Here is an 18,445-nt window from a genome sequence, read left to right as displayed (position 1 = left end):
TGTGACTTATGTGTTGGTGTCTGTGTATTGGTACCTCTTAGCATGCCTGATTTTGTTAATGTCTGCATGTTGAGATCTCAGTATTAGTCAATAATCACTTTTCTCCTAGTTTGTGTAAATCTGTGTGTGTAAATATATATATATATATATATATATGTGTATATATATATACACACACACACACATATATATTTATGTATAGAGGGCTTTTCTTTGTCTATATGTTTCAGGATTTTAATGGTTGTAGTGTCTCTCCTTCTTACTGATGCTGCATTCTGTACCAGTGGATGCTTTGTATTGCTGTCTGACATATCTCAATGTCTCTTTTCCCGTTACAGCATTACTGTACAAGCCAATCGATCGTGTGACTCGGAGCACGCTTGTCCTTCATGTGAGTATCTACATTTGACTATTCCCTAAAACCTGTCGGAGGTACCCTAGTGTATATACCTTCACCACCCAGTCTGGAGTTCTCGCCCCGGCATCTGTATCACTTGAACCCTGGTAAGAACTCTGTCTCAAGTATCGCTATGCCTGGCATTGAAACAGGGGTTTGTCTTTAGCATCCATTTACCTGGCAGCAAAGTTGGAGCTCAGTTCCACTTGTCTCAAGTCAGTAGCATCTGGACAGTATCACTGGGCCTAGCATCTCCTTTGACCCTATCTAGCCAGGAGCACTGGCTCTGGGATTTCTATCTCCACCATCCAGGCTGTAACTTTTGCATCTCTATCACTTACACCCTGGCTAGAACTCTGCCCTTGACATCTGTATGTAGAGCAGTTAGATGAGAGCTCTGCCCCTGACATCTGTATGTAGAGCAGTTAGATGAGAGCTCTGCCCCTGACATCTGTATGTAGAGCAGTTAGATGAGAGCTCTGCCCCTGACATCTGTATGTAGAGCAGTTAGATGAGAGCTCTGCCCCTGACATCTGTATGTAGAGTAGTTAGATGAGAGCTCTGCCCCTGACATTTCTATGCCTGGCACTTAGACACTCCTTAGGCGGATAGCCGGGAGTTTTGGATTTTAAAGCTTGTTCAGAAATTTTTAAATTGCACTTTGTATTTCGTGTTTGCTTTCTGTACTTTTAAATCGCATTTCCTGCACTGCACGCTAATCATTGGGGAATTGAGCTGTTTGTTGGTCTCTAGATATGGAATAGTTGTTACTGACACTCACAAATTCAGGATTAGCCTTCTAAACTTCTAAGCGGCACTGCCGAGTAGGCGCGGTAAACCGCACGTCATTACGAGCTGCTGACACACCCCACGCCCACCTGGAGACGGGGCAGCGGTGCACAGTCAGCTGACGCGATCGGCGTCTGTACAAAAGCATACGGAGATGCCTGCGTGCAGCGGACGCGGGCAGCGGGCGCACCTTGGGCACGCCGAAGGTGCGCCTAAGGTAAGCTGGAACCTCTATTCCATCTGAGTTAGGCTCAGTGCAGGCTAATAGACTGGTTTATTCTGCTGCCTCGCTCAGACATATTGGGAGGATTAGGGCCAGCACACAGGACGCGGCTCTTAACTGCCGCTCCAAGTTTCCCCGCATATCTTGAGGGCCCAGTGGCCTGTAGAACATGCTTGTTTCAGAGTGATCCTTCATTCAAACCTCCCAGACCAGATCGCCTTTGGAACTCCCAGGCGAGTGTAGAACACCCTACTTACTTGTTGTGTAATGTAAGGTCTCTAGTAAAACATCAGTTTGAAATTTGGGATATGATTAATTCGGAATCGCCTGAAATCATTTTTATGACAGAAACCTGGCTAAAACCCGCTAATCATCCAGCGATAAACATTGCCATCCCAGCTGACTATAAGTTCATTCCCTTGGATAGAGCAGGAAAGGTGGGAGGTGGAATAGCCATTGCCTGTAAACACCACATAAACATCTCGTGGCTGAACTCTATATCAGAGGAGGAGCTGGAAATTGTTGTTTTTAAAGTAACCTTCTCTGCTTCCGAGAGATGGTTAGGAGCCTTAGTGTATCGGCCGCCTGGTCCCAAAACTGATTTTTCCGATAGGTTAATCGACCTGATAGCTATGAATGCTCTGGCAACCAACAAATTCCTAGTCTTAGGAGACTTTAACTTTCATGGTGAACTGACTGCCACGGCGGAGGTGAACAAACTCTTTTCGGACATGGCACAGATTGGGCTAGTACAAAGAATCCAAGGCCCTAACCACATAGGGGGGCACACTTTAGATTTAATTTTCACTAACATCACCTCTTTAGAGTATGAGCCACCGTTGCCCCTCACATGGACCAACCACTCCCTGATCAAGTTTTCCTCCTCACGGGCCTCATAGGATACTAACAGCCGGGCTAGAGTTAGCCGTAATACGGCTCTGAGACCATGGAACAAACTCACCCTACAAGCCTTTGAGGCGGTCTTCCAACCCATTTTCCAGTCAGAGGAATAGGAGGTAGAGTCGATGTTGGCAGGATTTAATGAAGGGGTAAGGAAGGCACTGAACTCTATTATCCCTAGTAAACCTAAAGCCTGTCCAAACCGAAAGAGGCCGTCAGCCAAATGGTGTACATCTGAACTCAGCCAGGAAAAGTCGTCCTGCAGAAAATTGGAGAGACAATGGAGACGACTAAAAACTCCCAATCCAGACAAATCTATAAAACAGCCTTGACGACTTACCACCAAAACCTCAAGGCGGCACGTTGCCTGTTTATTGCCAATCAAATTAAGGGCTCAAAAAATTGTGCCAAAGCATTATTTGAAATTGTAAAAGGCTTCGTTGAGCCAGAGGTATGCAAGCAAGCGGTAATTGAATCCAAAGACCTATGTAATTCACTGGCTGATTTCTTCCAGGAGAAGATTGGGAAAATGTATACCAATTTTCCTCAAACGAATCAGGGAAGCTCACCTGGCCTGATCGACCCCTCCCCCCCCACTAGAGCAAGTACTGTGTGCTTGTTGGAAAATTTTGATCCCATCTCCCTAGCGGATACGGAAAGGGCCTTAGTATCAGCAAAATCAGGCTCTCCTGCAGACCCTTGCCCCCCCTAAGATCATGGCATTACTGGCCCACGCCTTAGCCCGTGGGTACAAAACATTTTTAATTGCTCTATCTCAGAAGGAGCCATTCCCCTATCATGGAAAGAAGCCGTTGTCCGTCCGATATTAATAAAACCTACAGCTGATCCTATGGATCTGGCCAATTACCGCCCGATATCTTTGCTTCCTCTGCTTGGTAAGATACATGAAGTCCAAATCAACAAGCAGCTAAATTATTTCTTAGAGACCAATAGTATTCTGGACCCTTCACAGTCGGGCTTTCGGCAAGGATATAGTACAGAGACGGCCCTCCTTGCTGTGACCGATTCACTGAGAACAACGTTGGACAAGGGCGGATCAGCTAGTCTGATCTTACTCGACCTCTCCGCCGCCTTTGATACCATTTCTCACAGTAGGCTGGCGGAGAGGCTCAGATCTTTTGGTATCTGTGGTCTAGCCCTTAAATGGCTCCAACACTTCTTGACAGATCGCTGTCAAACGGTCACCATGGGCCCCCATCAAGCAGGAAAAACATCACTAGACAAAGGCGTTCCCCAGGGCTCCTGTCTTAGCCCCACCCTATTTAATATCTATATGGCCCCTTTGGCGAAGGCAGTGGAAACTCTGGGGTTTGAGGTCATCTCGTATGCTGATGACACTCAGCTGCTATTTAACATCGGGCCAAACCCGGAAGCAGATAGACTTCATTTTGTATCAGGAATTATTACAATCTCTAACTGGATGACCGACAATCGTCTCCAGTTAAATCCGTGCAAAACTGAAGTTATGCTCCTAGGGAAAGCCGCAGCTGTCTGGTCGCAGGATTGGTGGCCATTCCAACTTGGCCAGCCTCCAACACCTAAACAGTGTGTGAACAATTTGGGTATTAAACTAAATCACACCTTATCCATGCTAGACCATGTGGCCTCAGTCTTAGGATCCTGTTACTATAGGCTCAGGATGTTAAGGAAAATTCTACCTTTTGTTCCAACTGAATGTCGCCAAACCTTGACACAAGCCTTAATCCTAAGCCGTTTGGACTATGGAAACGCTCTACTGGTAGAAGTAGGAGCGACTGCCCTAAAAAAGCTCCAGGTTGTTCAAAATACGGCAGCCAGGATGGTCCTGAATATGCTATCAGGTTCACCGTCCCGTCCCTTGTTGAGGAAGCTACACTGGCTTCCTATTAATCAGAGAGCTTTTTTTAAAATCTGTTGCCGGACTTATCGTGCTCTCCAGGGACTAGGTCCCTTGTACCTGCAAAGGAAATTAAAAAAGTATGCCCCGAACCATTCTTTGAGATCCTGTTCACTGCAACTTCTCCAAGTGCCCCGCATCAGGCTGCAAAGAACTGGGGGCATGGCCTTTTCCTTTTTGGCCCCCAAGTATTGGAACTGCCTCCCTGCTTATTTACGAGCCATTCCGTCCTATTTAACCTTTAGGAAAATGTTAAAAGCCTTCCTATACTAGGTCCTTCTTTCCCTGGGTTGGTCCCTTTATTGGAGTACTCTAAGTGAAGCGCCGAGATGCCTCCCGGCAAGTCGAGCGCTATATAAGAGCACCTGACATGACATGACATGACATTTAGGCAGACTCTCCTCCATCGTCCCTTTGTATGGCATCTAAGAAGGCGCTCTATCCATGGCATCATTAAGGCTGGCTCTAAGCAGGAGCTCTGTCCTTGGCATCTAGACAGGAACTATGTCCCTAGCATTGCTATCCCTGTTGTTTAGCCAGAACTCTGTCCATAGCATCTCCAGTCAAGGTACTTGGTGAAGTACACTGTGTCTTTCATCAAGATTCAGGCAGGGACTCTCCATGGCATTGCTGTTGTGGGCAGGTGCTTTACTCTTAGATTCTCTAGGCCAGACATTAACATATGAACTTTGCTCCAGACATCTAGGCTTGAGCTCTTCCTGCAGCATCTTTGTCCCTGACATTATCACAAGAGCTCTGCTCCTGACATCTCTATACTTAACCTATTTAGGCTTGAACTCTGTATTTAGCGCGTCTGTCCCAGACATTTGGACAGGAGTTCTGCTCCTGACATCTCTGTACCTGGGGTCTAGGCTTGAGCGCGCCCTGTAGCATCTCTATCCTTAACATTTCCCAAGAACTCCGCTCCTTACATCTCTGTACTTGCTATCTGTACCCAGCTGTTTGTGTCTAGCATCTCTGTTCCTGTCCTTTAGGCGGTGTCCATGCCTCTAGCTTGAATCTATGCAGGCACTCTGTCCATGGGGCACCAGGAGCCCAGACAAGAAGCCTAACCCTGGCAGCTAAGTGCAGTTCACGGCTTCTATGCAGTAACTGCGTCCTTGGCATCGAGGTTAGAGGCCTTTCCGTTATACCTAGATAGGATCTCTGGCCTTACATCTCTATTCCTGGCTCGTAAGCAGGCAGGAGCTTTTTCCATAGAACAAGTAGACCTCTGCATTTAGTGTGTGGTGGTATGCGATGCCCATGTCTTAGCTGGAGGTCTATTCCTAGCATCCAGGTATGAGCACACTGGAGTGTCCCTCTTACTACCTGTGCTGATTTTACTAAAGGCAAGGGCACTGCCACTACATCTTCTAGTCTTGAATCCACAGAGTTGTTAAGGAACTTCACAGGCTATACGCCTTATGTTTGGTAGCAGTTCTAATCCTGGATTCTGGGCCATAGCTCTATTTTTGGTATCTGCATAATAGCCTTCCTCCCTGACATACTAGATGTGGAAGCTAAACTGCTGACCCTGGAACCTCTCAACCTAACTTCTAACTCCCACTTTGGCATTTAAACGAACAAATGTGTAATTCTGGGCAAATTCTCTCCCTTTGCTTCAAACGGAAAATATGAAAAGAGTAATATGTGAAAACCAACTCTACATTCTATATTTTGTATATTTCAATCTAGATCCCACTCCTACAATTCCGAAAGCCCCAAAACTATAAAAGCATTTCATGACCCCACCCCTCAAGTTGTGTTTGTGAGGCTTTGGCAGTGGGGTCTACCGTGCAGTGGCAGTGGTCTGTGTTCGATGCTGATATCCTGTGACTGCAGGCTCAGGATGCCTTCCTGTCCTCCCCGATAAAGGGTCCTGGGTAGTGTCACTACAGGCTACCCTTCAAAGAGGACTCAAAATTAAAGAACGATGCTGACAGCCTAGCCTTCTAATGTAAACTTCTAAAAAGTGACTATTTGGGTCTGAATAACTTCTGCCCTTCTGGATATCACCGCTACAGCCCCAGAAGCAGCATGAAACCCTTTTCTGGGTGAGACTGGTCAGACATGTTACCTTCCTCTGCCTTTCAGACGCGCTTGCCATATAAGTTAAAGGTTGGCTAGGAGCCTTGTTACTGCCTCCTCGGAACCAGTGGGCTTTCTGTTCACACATCAGTCCCAACTGATTGACATTTGGTAGGGTGGGTGGCAATATTATAAATGCTTGGACAGGGCTGCTACAAACTAACACTAGTACCACAATTGCTGTGACTCCTGCCACTCAGTTGATTTCATACTACTACACATTGGCCGCAGCATGTCACAGTATGACACAACCGTGCTTTCCTATCCCACGCGTTCCTTAACAATGCGGATGGAACAACGAATGCGTCTGAACCACCATTCCATTTACAGCTCAAGTCGTTACAATGACTTGCCTTAGGGGAGCTGCTGGACTTTGGAATGGTATAATTTACTATTCAAACTCTAGTCTCCATAACAGTAGGGAAAGCGTTGGACTTTAGAGTTCAACACCGCTTTACCTAACGCATGTCGGTGTGGTTCAGACGCATTTGTCGTTCCACCCGCATTGCAAAGGCAAAACGTTGTTCATTGTCATGGTATTTGCTGTTTCCCATCACTGTAGCTCCCAAGCTGCCTGTGAAAGTCTTGCTGTCCTGTTTCTTTCACTGCCTTGTTTGAGGCTGCAGCATCAAGCCTTGCGGACGAATCCCATTTGCTGAAGTCATGATTTAATGAATAGAAGTAACAATTTTTCTATAATCTATAGGGTCGAAGCTGGAAGGGGTAAAGTCAGCGCTTTCTGCTTACTGTGGAGCCCATCTCACACTAAGCACACCCTTCCTGGTTGGAAGCCATCAACCAAGAAGGTGCTCATTTCCTGGTGGCTATGGAAACTGATCAGCCAGTGTAGTTTTGCGTATCATGAGGATACAAGGAAATATAATACTGTAGAGATATAAATAGGAATATCTTTCCCTTGTGGCTTCGGCTTAGATATAAGCTTTTATGATAGAACGTCAGTGTGTCTTTACCATTTATACTTCATTCTAGTTTTTAGCCTATGCATCACTGTGTAATATCTAATATTTCTAGTCATTTTTTATGTTATATTTAGACCCATAGGGGTGCAGATAGAGATGGCAGCATCATATTAGAAGCACCCCCCATAGATACACAGGAAAACGTTTTGGTTTTATCTCGAAGGTAACTATTGCTCAGTGGCTTTACATTTGTTGCTTTGTTCGCCCTGAGTTGGCAGGGTATGCCCAGATGTGGGTTCCTTGCTCACTTTGCCACTGGATTCAAGCTAGCCTGGCTGATGAGGGGTGTTGCCCCGAAACTGGTCCCAGAATGCTTGTTTCCGGTTCAGGGAAGACCTGGCTTGGTAGTTCGGGCTGGACTGTTCCCATGAGGCACAGGGTTAAGCCTGATTTGCATATAGCTGGGTCTGAACTGAGGTGGCGATGTGAGCTAAAGAACGATGATGGAATCAACCCGTTCTGTGACTGGGGGTGAGTGTCTGAAAGGTTTCAGCACTCCGTCCATCATCACCTTGTGCTTATATTTGTGCAGTTTTAGCATGGTTGCCAAACTCTTTGCAATGTACACCCTTTCACCTCGTGCTCACAAGCATATTGTGTGTGATGGTGGTTGATCAGTTTCTATTTGAGGTAGTGTGTATTCAAATTGATTTAGGATGTGATGGTTAAAAAAGGCAAGTGGGGAGGAGTGCCCTGTCATCTTAAAAGAGAGTAGTAATTGGTAAGCAAGTGTGGGTACTACGTTCACGCGCTCTCCATCCTCGGGAATTGTTTGCAGTCAGTGTCTTTGCAGCGAAAGCTTCTCCAGTAGATGCTGGGATTTTGATGCGGTTCCTACATGTGTGCTTTCCTTTTTGCACGGGGCTGAGTTGGCTGCTTGTTAGTCATTACTTGTTCTCTTCCTGTTTCTTTTTATCCACTAGTAAGGGGTGTGCACAAATTGCCTTCTTCGTTTGCTGTTCACTCTGCATTTGACTGATACATATGTATATTTTGTAGCCTTCCTGTGCCGTATGGCATAATGTTCACCATCAAGCCAAGGCCTCTGGCTTTGGTGTAGTGCCTCCTGGCGCGTTTCTGCACGCTGTAACGTCAAAACAGCCTAGGTCACTGAGAATCTGGCTTCAGCCCACATCTAAAAAGAATCCCTTGCCTCATTTAAGTGTTTTAGTATGCCAAATAGTATTTTATTTTCACCGTGAGTAATGCCCCTGAGTTTGTGAACTCCCAAGTTTAGGAGTGGCGTATTGTTGAGTGGTGCAGTGGTGGAGAGAGCAATGGTGGAATGTGCATTGTTGTAGAGTGCTGTGTCGTAGAGTTTAAAGTTCCAGTGGCGAAGAGTGCAGTGGTGCACAGTAGAGTGGGCTAGGGTGCACTGGCATAGAATAGAGTAGAGGCATAGATTGAAGTGGAATAGAGTGCAGTGGTGGACAATAGATTAGACTGGCATGTGTGTAGTGGCATAGCCTGTATTGGCGAAGAATGCAACAAAGTGGTGTAGAGTGCAGTGGCACAGACTAGAGTTGCAGAGAGTTCAGTGGCAGAGTAGATTGTCAGAGTGTTGTGGTGTAGAGCGAATTAGTGTAAAGTGCAATGATGTAGAGTGGTGCAGAGTAAAGTGACATAGAGTGCAATTATGTAGAGTAGAGTGTAGTGGCATAGGTTGTATTGGTTTTTGGTAAAGTGGTGTAGAGTAGTGAGGGTGGATTGGAGTGGCGCAGGGTAGATTGAATTGGCGTAGAGTAGATTGTTTCGGAGTGAAGTGGCGAAGAGTGCAATGGCATAGAGTACAATGTCATACAGTGCAGTGGTGCGGAGTAGATTAGAGTGGCTTAGAGTGTTTTGACATGGAGTGCAGTAGTGCATAGTAGAGTTGGGTGGGTTAGAGTGCATTGGCATGAGTAGAGTGGTGTAGAGTAGAGCGGTGTAAAGTTGAGTGATGCAGAGTACAGTACAGTGACGTAGTGTGGAGTGGTGCAGAGTAGAGTGCAGTGTGGTGCAGATTAGAGAGTAGTATGCATGGTGTGGTAGCGCCTTGCCATTACAGACAACACGGCTTCAATTAAAATGACCATAACATTTGCACAAAAAGTATATAGCGCACAAACGATAATGTGTGGAAATGTATTAAAATATTTTTTCACCCCACACCAGAATTACAAAACAATGTCCTTCATTTGTGCTTGCTATATTCTGAAATATCTGCACAGTTCATTACAGATATTTAAATTGTGTTTATGCTAGAAAAAAACCCATCATACAGCACAGCCCGAGTAGCCAGCATAATTGTCTAATAAATCCTCTCATGTTGAATTCAGAGAAAGAAAACACCAAGCTCCGTAGAAAACCGAGCCTGACATTTGACCTCTGTGTTTGAACGTACAGCTAATGTGACAAGATAAGAAAAATATATGAATGCCAGTTTACAGAAATTCTGTACTGGTGAAAGAAAACTTTAAATAGGGTTTGGGCAAGGGAAGGGACAAACTCAAACTGGATAGCCTAAAACAAATAAAGCCAGCAAATGGGAAGGAAGAAAATGAGTTACAAAAGCCAATGGGAAGCAATGGGCAGAATGCATTCCCAGGGAAGCTTGCAGAATGTCCCCAAGATGTCATTAGCAAATGGAAAGGAAGCAAATACGAGTTACAAACCACATAGCCAATGGTAAGCCATAAGCGGAATCCATTCCTAGGGAATCATTTAGAATGTCCTCCAGATGTCATTAGCAAACCAGACAGTTGTGCTGTGTGGTAGACTTCAACATAAAAAAAATTACATTTGATTTGAAAATGTTTGTACACAGTGTTCAGATTCCGCAGTCTCGAGATTGGCCTGTTGTTTACAGCACTTGCTATGTGTTTTGTACTACTAAGACAGACATTTGCAGTTCTCATAAAGGGCTGGCAGGGGACTAAGAATACTTCTCCAGAGCCATTCTTTACTTTTGATTGGATAATTTCAAAATTTCTCAGCGGACCTGCTGCACATTGACGAGTACTCTGCCAGAATTTCTCTGCAGGCATGAGATATTGTTTATAGCAAAACACCTGCAATTATCAGCAGAACTACTATACGTTTAATGATACCAGCAATGGCAGAGTCCAGAGCTTCTCAGCAGCCCTAGCATGCTTTCATTAGCCCATTGCCGGCACTTGTCATCGGTACCTCAGTAGTATAGTGCCGTTACCCCTCCGAAGGCCTACTGTGCTTGAGAGTATAGTTCTTTCCACTCACTGTGAGTTAGAGCAGGACAGAGGCATATACTGTTGCAGAGAATTGACGGAGTGTGCTTTCAGATCTGTACATTTCAAGACCTCTCACACCCTGCATGGCTTTAAAGAGGCAGTATTATTTTGGCAGTATTATTTTGGGACGTTCGCCAATTTACTCTTAAAGACCATACTTTCAGAGGCCTGTAGCAGTTTTACAGGGCACCGCCCATCAAGTCTGGTAGAAAGTAAGGACAGAGCAGAAGGTGTAGAGTGTTTTAATTCTTACCTTGAGCCTCAACATAAAACAAGATGGTAGTTCCCTTCCAGTCTCCTCTCTAACGACCACATTTACCCAAAACTGGAGCTCAACCTCCTCCCAACAAAAAAACGATGAACACTCTTTTGCATGGGCTGCTCTATCATTTGTAAATACATTCTCTAGTTCTTATTGAACAGTCGTTTATTGAAGCACTCATAGGCCTCTACTGCAATACTCTGGGTCAGTTTTTCATAAACAAAGTTTAGACAGTATATAAAACTTTCATAGATAGCAATCACTCCTCCCCTAAGACATCTAAGCCAGGGCCAGATACTCGCACACCTGGCACTGGCTTCTCCTTTTCTTCTCCCTTGAGGGACCAGGTCGTTCATGTGGTGAAGACAACCAAATCAGGAGCCTCGTCTGACCCCTGTCCTCCTATAGTCTTCCATCTGTTCCCTGAAATATTCAGTGAACAACTAAAGTTAGTGTTCACTGAGATAATACAGTCAGGCCGGCTTCCTGATGTGTGGAAGGTAGCCTCAGTCCTGCCTCTGTTAAAGAAACCTAGCCTGGACCCTGAGGAACCTAGTAGTTACCTGCCAATCTCTAGAATACCATTCCTGTCTAAGGTATTGGAGAAACTCCATAACACAGATCTTACATCTTTCATCCCCGCTGGAGACCTCCTGGACCATTCACAATATGGCTTCAGAGAGGGCCTCGGAACGGAGACTGCTCTGATCATGGCGACAGAGGAACTCAGAAGATCATTGGATTCAGGAGGGAAGGCCGCCTCGATTTTGTTACATCTATCGGCGGCCTTCGACACTGTCGACCACAAAATTGTAACCGGCAGATTAGCGGAGCTGGGTATGACAGACTGACATTTGACTTTCAAATTAACACGCTTTCCTCCACTTTCTGGGGGTATTTTAAAGATGATCAGGAAGATGCATTCTCTCATTCCCCAGGATACATTAGAGACACTTGTAACAACCTTGGTTCTGTCCAGATTGGACTATGGCTATGCCCTCTGTGGGGGTACAATCCCAGTATCTACTAAAACTGCAGCGCATGCTGAATGCTGCCGCCAGATTAATACTGGACTTCCCCAAATATGAATCAATCTCCCATAAATTGAGAGCCCTCTACTGGCTCCCAATGGAAAAAAGAATCAAATTTAAGTCACAATGTCTAGCTTATAAAGCACTTCAGGGTAAAGGACCATTATATTTGAGATCGCACTTGAAATGGAAAGTACCAGCCAGAGATCATCTCAGTCAAAACTGCTACAAATACCCAAGTATAAGCAGGTTCGCTGGGGAGGCAGATGCTTCCTATTGGGGACAGCGAAAACCTGGAACCTCCTGCCAATATCGATAAAAAGCAGTACGTCACTCATGTCCTTTAGAAGACTACTTAAAACATGGCTATTTTCCAACTGATCTCGCTGGAATCTTACAGGAGCATCATTCGGTCTCGCCTACTAGTATGTCCTGCCAAATCCAGCGCGCAGACTCCTTCGGGCATACGCGCGATATACAAATCGATAAATCAAATCAAATCTAGCCCCTGACCTGGAATAGCAGATGGTACCAGAAGCCGTGATTGTGCAGGATCAGTAGAGCTCACTGTGTGGTTAGGTGCTTGAATTTGGTCGGCTTCCTTTGACATACAGCTGTGGGACATCTATAGGTCTCTATCTAGTTTTCAGCAGAGAAGACCGGTGCTGCAGTAGAAATGGATGTTAAGATATTAACTGAATAATGTGTCCTCAAATAGCAGTAGATGCCTCAAGTCAAAAACGAAGTGCATTAACGTAACATTTTGGAGAGTTTGTAGGATGTAATCAGATAGGACAATTTTATTTCCCGAGAACGGTGCACTGACAGAGGTGTCAATTTCATATAGTGGGAATCAGTGGTACAGGGCTGGCGGGGTTTTCATAAATATTCCTACTTGATACTCTTGTCACATGACCATCGGCCGAAGTTAGTCACAAATAAGGCATGCTGTACCTTTGTACTGCCTTGCCTTTGACCCATAGGGCTTTGCAAGGCACTAGCCCACTGGAAAATAAGCTAAATGCTAACAGAGTGGTACAAAAGGGGGTGGTGATGGACGGAGCATCTGAACCAATCAAACACTCACACCCAGTCAACAGATCTGGGTTTAATCCATCACCGTTCTTTAGCCCACTCTGCCACCCCAGTTCAGACATGGCCATATGCAAATCAGTCTGACCCTGTGCCTCATGGGAACAGTCCAGCCCGAACTGCCAAGCCATGCCTTCCCTGGACCGGAAACAAGCTTCCGAGGACCTGCTTCTGGCATTTCAGCCGTCTTCAGCCCGCCTTCCATGAATCCAGTGGCAAAGTGAGCAAGGGACTCACGTCTGAGCATACCCCGCCAACTTATGGCGAACAAAGTGGTACAAAAGGGGGGTGGTGATGGACGGAGCATCTGAACCAATCAAACACTCACACCCAGTCAACAGATCTGGGTTTAATCCATCACCGTTCTTTAGCTCACTCTGCTAACAGAAGCAGAAGAAAACAAATTCTATTTAATGAGCTAAAATAGCTCAGTGGGGTTCGCGGTTTCTGCACAGATCTGCAAGCAACCTGGTAGCTACTAATTTCTACACAGACCTAGTTGCAACCTCCAGTTAAGAAAAGGCTCAAATGAGCTGTCTTGAGAGTTCACAGAGAAAGCTTAGTGTATGTGTATATGAGCTACCATGGACACCTAGCGTAATCTAGGCATTGCAAGTGGAAGAATTAAAGCAAATAGGAGAGCCCTGTTTTATTCCCAATCCTTGAATTGTATATTGGAAGCAGATCATGGAGGTCATTATCAGAGGGCTCTGTTTTGGAATAACTAGACACACTGCAATCCGTATTAAAGGTGAATCGATTTTGTGAAAACAAGTTTAAGTTAAAATTTCCTAAGCTGATGGGCCAGCTGACCTTCCGTCTTTAATTGGAAGGGTGGTATTAAGAAAAGGCTTGTGGCTAAAGTTTACTGTGACTTGAGCTGAACTTTGTAAACAATTGTTGGACCTGTCAGCCTTAAGGTGCGCCCCCCCCCAAATTATTTTTGCCCTTTTGCCTCCCATGTTTACCGTACCTTGTTGTTGGACTTAGGCCTCTTGGCGCCTCACCTCTGCTAAACAGTGCTGAGGTGCAGGTGCTCTCCCCTAAAACATTGTAACGCTGGCATATCTGCCACAGGCCCCTGCTACAGCAGTGAGGCCTAACACTCCATAGGTTAACATTGGGGACCCCCTTTATGGAATAACTTCTGACTGGGACCTAATAAGCCTGTCATTTTTGGTCTTGTTGGACTCTGGCGGGGAACCCTTTCTAATGATCTATGGGGTTTGGGCACCCCTACTTTAGGGATCCCACTTTTAGAAAGTGGACCCTTCCCTGCCTACACTTAGCCTGGGCACTGTAGACTCCCCCCTCCCCTCTGCATATTGATAGCCTGCCTGTGTTGTGAGGTGGGAGTGGTGATTCACACCTTCTCCCCTGGAATGGGCTGTGACCAGCTGCCCACTGTAGCCTTAGCGGCCCTGTCTTTCGTCACTGTGACAGCCAGGTCAGGGAAGGCAGGGAACATCCCTGAACTCCCTGGACTCTTCTAGATACCCCTGCCCCCAGACCCTTCCAGAGACTTCTACCACCTTCTAGTAACTGGACTGTAGAGTATCAAAGTAGGATCCTGGCCTCACATCTTTGTTACACTGCTGGACTACGGGGAATCTCTGCTGGAGTAAGGGCTGCTGCGCCAGGAGGATTGCCACTTGTGAGGAGGCTGACTGCTCCCAGGAACTGCTGCCCCTACTTGTTGAGCTGCCTGCTGATCCTGCCGTGCTAGGGAGGACTGGAAATAACACCCCCTGAGTGTCTCCACAATCTACCTAAGAACTGCATTTATGGGACTACAAACCTTTGTCTAAAAACTGCCTTTGCAGAACTTTAAGGACAATAACGTTTTCCTTTCATTGGAAACTGCCTCTGCAGAATTTTATACGGGCAACATTTTCCCTCTTCAAAGAACTGCCCCTGCAACATTCACCTGGGCACCGACATGTTTTTCTCCAAAGCCTGCCTCAGCAACACCGAGAGCGTGTGAGGGAAACTACCAATGGCCCTTTGAAGCACCGCCGTCGGCCCGAGTGGAGCGCGCTATACAGATCACCCTGCTGGGCGCTTTCTAAATCACTACACAAGACAGCACCGCGGGCCGGGCGCAAACTCATTTAAAACTCCCCAAGATCACCGTCACCGACCCCGAGTCTGCTAGGGGTTAAATTTTGTCAACTGGTACGCCGTGTGGGATCCGGCATTGCCCAGCACCCAAGACGCGATTGAAGCCCGCCTCCGCTGACCCCGCGTGACGCCAGCATCTAGCTGAAGGGAAGCACTGCGTGTACCCTTTCACCGCCGCTTGCCCGGGTTCCAGGGAGATTAGAATCTGCCTCCCCGTAATCACCGCCACGGCCCGGGAGATTCGGGAAACCCGTGCGCTGCCCCGCTGATGTCAGAGCAAGGCCGCGCAGGGATTGGTGCAACGTCATAGCAGGACTGCATCGGGATTGGTTCAGGCAGGGAGCGTTGCCTAGCAACTAGGGGCTCGTCACCCGGCGGATCCAGGAAGCGTGAGGCGTTCTTACCCTGCCCCGGGATCAGCTGTGCCGGCGAGGGACGAAGAGGGACCGCGCGCACCCCCACCATCTCTCAAACCCCCTGCCCCCCCCTGCCCCCCCCTGGCCCCCCCCCGGCCCCCCCCCGCCCCAGGTAACCGCTCTGAGCAAGGAACGTTGTGCTGTTATCGTCTGGGTTGGGAGGGGGTTTGCCGGTCAGAGAGTAAGCAAGCTCGCGGCATACCCACCTGCCCAACGCAAGAAAAGGGAAGTGAATCTGCTGGAGACTGGCTCAATCAGGTGGCTGGCTCGAGGGGAACAGTGCACATTCGGCCGTGGGGGACTGTTTGGGCCTAGCTTTAAACCACGGGGCCACCGGGGAAAAAACTGCACACAATAACGGGCCTGCCAGGGACTGTTTTTTCCTATTAGCAAACCGCCAGAGACTGGTGGATTTCCCTCTGCAACTGGCACCAGGCCCAAGCATTGCCATATTGTCCCTAGGAAGAGCCCAGGCAGATTTCAGCCCTGTGCTGCCCTAAATGCAAAGAACTGCTTTACCAAGATGGGATAAATTCCTAAAGCCTGTGAACAGGGGACAACCTATTGCACTCGAGGAACTGTTTTTCCCTGAATAAAGAGAACTGTTATCCATTTTCCAAAGACATTACACTGACCCCCTTTTTGATAATATATATATACATGGAGTCTTATCCCTAATTTCTAGATAAAGCTATTTCTATTTTTATATAAAAACCAGTGTGGTGTCCCTTTTGTGCGTGTTTTACTGTGTTACTCTTGGTGTGTGTTGCGCAAATTCTTTACAAATTGCCTCTGAAGTTAAGCCTTCCTGCTTTGCGCCAAGCTACCCTGTTGGAAGAGATGGTCTTGCTTGGACTAGGGTGCATACCCCTGCCCACTAGAGACCCCGGTTCTAACAATAATGATGTGCTTTTGCTCCATTTCAGGACCTCCTGAAACATACACCCTCTGATCATCCGGACTACCCCTTGCTGCAGGATGCTCTTCGGATATCTCAGAACTTTCTCTCTAGCATTAATGAGAACATTGATGACAAGCGGACACCCGTAACAACACCCAGGGGAGAGGTAAGAATGGAGAATGGGGATCTAGTAGAAAGCCAAAGAGAGGGCCCCGGTAAGGTACATCACAGCATGATGAGGTTTTCGAACCACAGAAGGTATTTGAACTATAGGGGCCCTCTGCTAACCATTTCAGCAAGTGAGTCTGAACAAAACAGAAAACACTTTCTAAAGAAAAAACAATCAATAAGGAAATAGATGAGGTTGTCGACGTTTCTGTCTTATTGGTGTATACGTCCTCAACAACATTGTTTAGATGCAGCATGCTCTTAGTCTATGGTCAGTCTGTTTTGTTTTTTTGTTTGTTTTTATGACCCCAGAAGCGGGTGCCTTTGGAATCCACCACATCACAAGGTGGTAGCAAATAATGCTTACTTTTGGTCTTTGGTACCTTGCCCCTTGTCTTCCCTCATGTCTGCAGTTCTGCCCAGTCTTCTATTTTTCTGTCCCCGCTTTCTTTTATAGAGCAGTCTCTTCACAGTGTGTCTTTACATTTTAGGTGCGACAGCTCGTGAAAGATGGCTTCCTGGTGGAGCTGTCGGAAAATTCGAGGAAATTGCGGCACGTCTTCCTTTTCACTGACCTTCTCCTATGTGCCAAAATGAAGAAGACAGCCGTGGGGCTAGGCGGGTGAGAATGCACACTCTTCTAGAATTTAAAAGCGGTGTTTGAAGCACATTCATAGTACAGCCATCACTGCTAATACAGACCATCTGGAATATAATGTCAATTCTCTAAAAAGATTTCTGCATAGAAGCTACATGATCGATCTGGAATAATGGATCTTTTATGGACACAATTTGACTGGAGCTGATTGGATAGAGAGTGTTTAACATTGCCTGTCAGTACAAAGAAGGTGCTTGATGTTGAGTGGAATAAGTGGACAGCAGTTTACTTAGACAATAGTTGGATATTTCTCTTTTTGGATGGGGATTATTGGAAAGTGGTGGATGGTAACATGGGAGAATTGTAGAGGTTTTACACTACACTGGGTGGTTGGGTAACATTGGTTGAGGTGGATACTTTTAACTTTCTCTCTGGTCCGTTCCTAACCATTCTATTATGGGTTACATCAGTGCTTACTGTAGCCTTTACCTATTAGGCTTTTAACACTCTGAGGCGGCACTTTTAATTCGAAGGCCACAGAAATCTGGAGCACTCTCCCTTTTGATCATTGAAATCCAACGGGCCACCTAAGTTTTCATAAAGATCTAAAAAAAAAAAAAAGGATTCTTTTAAGAAATACCAGAGTCCCAGTATCTCAGTGACCTGCACCTGGCCATTGTAAATCAGTGTTGGTAATATATATTTTATACGGCTCCCTAACTTAACAGTGCATATTGCAACATTCCCTTTATCATATTTTAAATGAGACACATGTCACTCGCATAACAAACCCTCTACAATCTGCACAGTATTGTCAGTTTATTATTTTGCCTATAATGCTAAATGTTCAGCACCAATATGACCCTGTGTTGCTGGGAAGACTTGAGATTGGGGCCTCTGAGATGATGTGTGTGATCAAGAGTAAAATAAATGAGAACTATTTTAAATTGGGGTAGAATCGCATATTATAGATCACATTTTCGGTCAGACCTGAAGACTGCTTTCCGCTGTCTGTGGTCACAGACCTGTTATGGACTATAAGAGTGGAGTCTACCATCCTGGAATAGTAAACGGAATGCCAAATAACTGCAGCAGCATCATGTATGAGTGTGGATCGGTGATGAAGCATGCAATTAGCTTCATATCATAAAGCCTACATGGGCATGTGTGATAATGCATATACATTGTTAAAAAATGAAACACATCATGATGGAAAGCTCAAGTGCACGGAGAACTAATGCCAATCTAGCGTCCTTCTTAGAACTAAAAGAAAGCAAACCAGTAATGTAATAAAATATGTTCTGACTCCCATTCCAAGGCTTGCCATCATG

At 46.1% G+C, this 18,445-nt stretch overlaps 1 protein-coding gene across 4 annotated transcripts in view; it reads left to right on the top strand.

Annotated features, from left to right (window-relative positions):
• The window catches only part of ABR (ABR activator of RhoGEF and GTPase), a 1,246,002-nt gene that overhangs the window by 869,574 nt on the left and 357,983 nt on the right, over positions 1 to 18,445 (top strand). For all 4 annotated transcript variants that reach the window (XM_078679999.1, XM_078680002.1, XM_078680000.1 and 1 more), the window contains 3 exons: positions 339 to 391; positions 16,374 to 16,514; positions 17,008 to 17,138. In XM_078679999.1, the coding sequence (XP_078536125.1) occupies positions 339 to 391; positions 16,374 to 16,514; positions 17,008 to 17,138 (325 nt within the window). The remainder of the gene's footprint in view (positions 1 to 338; positions 392 to 16,373; positions 16,515 to 17,007; positions 17,139 to 18,445) is intronic.

The sequence above is a fragment of the Lissotriton helveticus genome, chromosome 3_1 (assembly GCF_964261635.1).
Source record: "Lissotriton helveticus chromosome 3_1, aLisHel1.1, whole genome shotgun sequence".
NCBI classification, from domain to species: domain Eukaryota; kingdom Metazoa; phylum Chordata; class Amphibia; order Caudata; family Salamandridae; genus Lissotriton; species Lissotriton helveticus.
The sequence above is the reverse complement of the archived record's forward strand: the minus strand, read 5'-3'. Positions and strand labels throughout refer to the sequence as shown.